The sequence below is a fragment of the Juglans microcarpa x Juglans regia genome, chromosome 8D (genome assembly GCF_004785595.1).
Source record: "Juglans microcarpa x Juglans regia isolate MS1-56 chromosome 8D, Jm3101_v1.0, whole genome shotgun sequence".
Taxonomy (NCBI): Eukaryota; Viridiplantae; Streptophyta; class Magnoliopsida; order Fagales; family Juglandaceae; genus Juglans; species Juglans microcarpa x Juglans regia.
Genome location: NC_054608.1, coordinates 418,560 through 424,220, shown reverse-complemented (window position 1 = coordinate 424,220; position 5,661 = coordinate 418,560). Strand labels below are relative to the sequence as shown.

At 36.7% G+C, this 5,661-nt stretch overlaps 1 protein-coding gene across 1 annotated transcript; it reads left to right on the top strand.

Annotated features, from left to right (window-relative positions):
• The first annotated feature begins 1,607 nt into the window (after window positions 1-1,607).
• Window positions 1,608-4,025, top strand: LOC121242125 (transcription factor TCP12). The gene has a single exon (XM_041140031.1). The coding sequence runs from the start codon at window positions 2,010-2,012 to the stop codon at window positions 2,958-2,960; it is 951 nt and encodes a 316-aa protein (XP_040995965.1). The 5' UTR covers window positions 1,608-2,009; the 3' UTR covers window positions 2,961-4,025.
• The last annotated feature ends 1,636 nt before the right edge of the window (window positions 4,026-5,661 follow it).

Below are 5,661 nucleotides of genomic sequence, written 5' to 3'. Positions count from 1 at the left end.
TTATATTCACAATATTTTTCAAATAATTTTGATACTTTAGCTGGAAGTCGATCAATAGTAGAAAATGTTAGTAAGGTTTGATAATCGTAGAGAAATAAGTACCAAATAGTACAAATAATTATTGGAGAGTCCTATTTATAAATAGATATATTATTTGATGGTATTGTGGTATTTTTAGTTATGGATATTCCTGAATTTTTGTGGAGAGTTCAATTTATTTTATTGAGGTATTTCTTTGGTGTCCATGTAGAGGAATATTGATAATTGTGTTCGTGAACAAATAAGTTAACATTTTTATCAAGTCTCTGGAGTATATATGATTGTGTTATTGGATATGATTTTAGATAACATGTGCTAACTCTCTAGACCTTCAAGACCAGAGTGTTGGTATACTGTAGCAAAAAAAAATCTGTTCTTTCTTACCCAGAAACTTTGGGACTAAAGCCTAAACATCTATTCACTGTCTTATATAAATGCATGCACGATGCGGTACTGCATTGATTGTTATGGGATTTTTGTCTTGTATTCGCCACCCCTAGCTTATATAACTGATCTTGTCCGATTGATTTTAAACAATGCATGGATGATTGTAAAAGAAAGAAGAAAAAATAGGTGAATGTAAAGTGACCAGCTGCAAAAAGATCACTTGTGTGGGCCATTATATATGCCATTTGCCATGGGACCTTGAACTGATATGTGGAAGGCAAGAACACCAGTTAGGGCTTGTAGTAGGTCTCGTGAATGTGTACGTTACGTATGGTAAGTGATTGAGTGTAAAAGAAAGGGGACTTTTTCCAGTACGCTTCAGGGATACGGCCGGTATGCATAAGTAGAACACCACATGTAATACCATTTCCACGAAAGGCTTTGATTCGAGCTATGAGATTTATTCCTAGGCAAAGGTTCAAATTAAGAAGGTTCATATATGCATGTGTGCAAGTTTTTTCTTGGCTTTCTTTCTTTCTTTTATGTGTACACGTGAGATAGATGGTGACCGGAGAGTAGTAGTACTGAGAGAGAGAGAGAGAGAGTTTGCACAGTGGCAGGTTATGGGAAAGAGAGAATCTCACTACTAGTTTGTGACTTTAAAGTAACTTCTTTTGGAAAAATGTTTAGGAGATTAGGCAGGGATTAGAGGATGAGAAAAAGGACAAGAAGGAAAAAAGAAGAAGAAAATAGAGTTATCAATGCAGTTGTTCAGAGAAATGCAGTCAGATTAAAAAAAAAAAAATTTGGTCGTCCAGTCATAGAAGCGTATAGTCTTCCGATCGAGGCGGAAAAGTAGTTCAAATTATGTACAGATGACTGTTCCATTCATCATATAATTGTCCTTTTCTCATTCTCACTCTCACTCTCTTTCTAGGGTTCCTAGAGGTGGCCATTAAGCTTCATATAATGTAGCTCTGATGATCCTGAGCTCTACCTTCTTCTCTCTGAAAGGTTGCTATCAAGCTCCCCACCTGCACCCACGTGAAGTGTCTTTATACTGAGTCGTGCTCAATCAGTAACTATCTCCGCACTTTCACTGCTCCATTGCGTAGTACCCCATGACCTATATATCTTTCGTATGCGTTTACAACCACAGTTCCACTCTCTCTCTCCCTCTCCATGCCTCAGTACCACACTTCACTTTTTGCAATGAAAGCTCATGGTGAAGGGAAAGCTTTTGTCAACAGTAAAATCCTGTCTCCGACTTAATTTCTCTCTTGGCCTTCTTTCATCTTAATCATCCCAAAACCGTCATCTTCAATCTTCAACATCCTTACCCACTATCTCCCTAGGTTATAAAGAAACCAGTCCAGGACTCTTAATTTTCACCAGCTACTTAAATATATATACATAACCCCATTTATAGCTCCACCATAGGATCTCAGAACATAGCTAGGCAGGGAAATTGACCGCTTTCGTCTCTCCTTGTTCCTCCCCATAACTTTTTTATTTTTCATTTTTTCAAGAACTAATTCTCAATTACAAATCAATTTCCAAAAGCTTGGACTGTGCTAGAGGCCATGTTTCCTTGTAGCAGCGATCACAACCCTTTTACATACAGTTCCTGCCAATCCATCCTGGAGAAGCCCTTTGCAAATGATGAAAAGACAAGCTCGGGACAGGAAGAGCATCCCTCGTCTTATACACACCTGTCGGCACCTTTTCTTGAGGATGACGAACTATTTTTGAGTCATTTTCTTTCACAACAGAAGCTCTTTTTTGGTAGCACATCTCAAGCCGAGACCGAAAATAGTGTTGCGGCTTCAGACAAGGCAACAAATGACAAAAAGGAGGCGAGTGGAAACACTGTGGCTGAGCAGATGCCTTCGAAAAAACCACTTCCGAACAAGAAAAGTAGAGGTGGTGCAAAACAGACAGTTCCCAGGAAGAGAACTGGGAAGAAGGACAGGCACAGCAAGATCTGTACAGCTCAAGGCCCGAGAGATCGCAGAATGAGGTTGTCCCTTCAGATTGCGCGTAAGTTCTTTGATCTTCAAGACATGTTAGGCTTTGATAAAGCGAGCAAAACCATTGAGTGGCTATTTACTAAGTCAAAGACTGCAATCAAGGAACTCACAGAGAGCATCTCACAAGTGAAGCAAAGTTGCAGCGACGGTACTAAGAGTGTGTCGGTTACATCCGATAACGAAGAGATTTCAGAAAACGTGGAGATTGCGGGTGATGATGGAGACCAAGGGGGTTTTGGTGCAGATGTTGAATCTTTCAATCGCATGGCCAGAGAGAAAACAAACAGAAAATCACCTATTGTTGCAAGGGATTCCCGGGACAAGGCAAGAGCTAGAGCGAGGGAGAGAACAAGGAACAAAATGATGATCAGGGGGCTTGAGGTATCGAAACAAATGTCTGAAGGCGAAAACCCTAACAATTTGGGACAGTTATGTTCTTCTATCCCCTTCAAGAAGCTGGTGAGGAATCATCTTTCCGTGGCCAAGAAAGGAAATCTTCTCTAGAGATGGTGGCTGATCAAGTTGAAGAACATATCAATCACTTACTAGAACATCAAATCAATTATTCTGTGAGCATTAATGAGAGATTTTTGGGCGTTGTTGGTGCGCCAAGATCATCTTTGATTTTGAATCATTCACGCAATGTTGCAGCCTCAAGTGTGGGGAATCCCACGGAAGATTTTCCCGGATTTCCTGTAAATTGGATCAACAACAATAATGCTAATATGCAGAGAAGCATGAAGCCGTCCACAGGTAATGTCCAATTGAGAATCCCCGGGGTGCAATTCCCATGGGTACCTTAAAACCTCAAGAACTGAAGCATACTTACGATCGACTTTGATCTCCACCTACAATTCCCAATTAAGAACAGATCATGCTTCATTCAAAATTCTCATGATAACTACGCACCCCAAAAAACCCAAGAGCATAACCGTTGTTCAATTCCATCACCTCCTTGAATTCTCAACCACAAAACCCTAGTACAAACCTTTTGGCCGTCCACCGCAGATAATTATTGTAATCTCATTTTCTAGTGACTGGTTTTCTGGAAATCCTGAAATGGGTGGCAAGCGTTGTTGTTTATCTTGATCAGGTGCTCCTTTTTTGTTTTGTTTTTTTTGTTTTTGTTTTTCAGTACATGAGCGCGGGGACAATGAAAGGTGTGGTTAGCTGTACGTCTTCAACTCCATGCTCATTGTTCTAATTAATTGATTGCTTGACCGGGTACTAAAACTAGGTAGTGATCATCGAAGTTGAATTTCTCAGTACCTTCAAATTAATTTGCTAGATTTTGGAGCTTTGACGTTTCGTATGTCGACACATCATTAATGTACGTACTGGATTGCGTCGATATTTGTATCAATGTTGAATCATTATCATATTATATCATGGTGTGATGAGTACTGCTATTCACTACAAATCTGAGTCGATTCGGTATAGAATAATTTTGAGGACATAATTTCTTTTCATTATTATATATTCCCAACTAATAGTAGTCAATTTTGTGCAAATTAATTAGGATATTAATCTAGCTAGCGATGCTGGGTTACACTTCATGAACTAGTGTTGGAAAATGATCATCAAGTACTAAACAAACAACATATCTGCAGGATGAAGAGTAAAATCAAATTGAAAGAAAAAAGTAACAAAAAAAAGAAAAAGAAAAATAAACATAGACAAGGTACGTACTAGCAAGTGGATCTCGATCCAGTAGCTAGCTAGCTATTTAATTCTGATGATCAATATTGTTTTGCCGAAGATATATATATATATATATATATATATATATATATATAGAAAAATGCTATTTGTACTTAAGAAAAATTTACAAAAAACTTACCTCTCTACATATCAGTTATTGATGTACTGAAAATTATAAAATTTGAAATTTAAAATTTGAATTTAAAATTAAAACTGACAAAATGAGCCTTGTAAGTAAAAGTGTAAGTAAAAGTTATAAGTATATGTAGCACTACTCATACACACATATATATGCATGCATGCATATAATTCTCTGGTTAAGCAGGTTAATTATAGAATCATGAGTAGTACTGCAACAGCTCCATGTTCTTTTCCTTTCTGTTAGCTTGTATTCTAAATAGGTCATGGATATGGCAGTTATATTATATCTTTATTTGAAAGCATCTTAGGGTATCATATGTATTACTGCCTCACAGCTTAAAGAGGGATATGCAGCTCAGATATGGTTGATACCATATTGTATGATCTTCCACACGGGGACCAGACCATATTCACCGATAGCTGCATGCTTTCAGAATTAAGTAGTACTTCCAGGTAAAGAAATATTTACTCGAATTATTGTGAACTCACAAATTCCATTAGTGCAATAAATTCATATTGCAATCATAATGAAATAATGTAGTACTATATATATATATATATATATATATATGTAAATAGAGATATACAGAGGAAATAAATTAATCAAATGGCAGAATTAGTACTCTATCAGCATGAAAAAACAAATTCAAAAGAAAATAATTACAAAGAGTCTAAAACTACTAGCTGTGGGCCATATATAGGTCAAATATGACCAAACACACACGAGATAATGTAAGTCCCAAATAATACCTAAAATCAGTCACTTGGTTCTCATCTCCTTAGGAATTAAGAATTATACTTAATTTATCCCTAATCATACTATTACTCATTTTGCAACACAAACTGATCTACATTACAAAATTTGTTGTCACTTAACCCCTAATTTGAGTATAGGTCTGATCAAAATGCTCTTCTGTTCATACTATTACATCACATAAGAACCAATGCTTAGCTTATTAATTTAGGCAAATTGATTCTGTAGTAGTACTTCATGTTAACTTTAATCCAAAAAGAATTAAGAAAAAAATCGTTATCTAAAGGTATTGTTTTGTGTTTAATTATCTGCAGTGGAAAAGCTTCAGGTGATCATTTTCTTTTTCTCTATTAGAACACAAATATCATGCAAACAACCATGCAATTCTTACCTAGGTAAGCGTAGAATATTGCTATCGATCGCATTAGGCCAGCAAGGAAAGACTACATAATGTAAATCAAGCATGCTTGTACCAATGAAAATCTAGCAATAGTTTGAATGAAGATCACAGCCATATATGTTGAAATTGCAGTGAAAAAGATATCAAAAAGCTTCATGTGGAACCCTCGATCAGGTTTCCAAAAGTACTCCTAGTGATGCAGAATATAG

Coding starts and splice junctions, on each gene's coding strand:
- LOC121242125 (XM_041140031.1), top strand. CDS start 2,010: ATGTTTCCTTGTAGCAGCGATCACAACCCTTTTACATACAGTTCCTGC.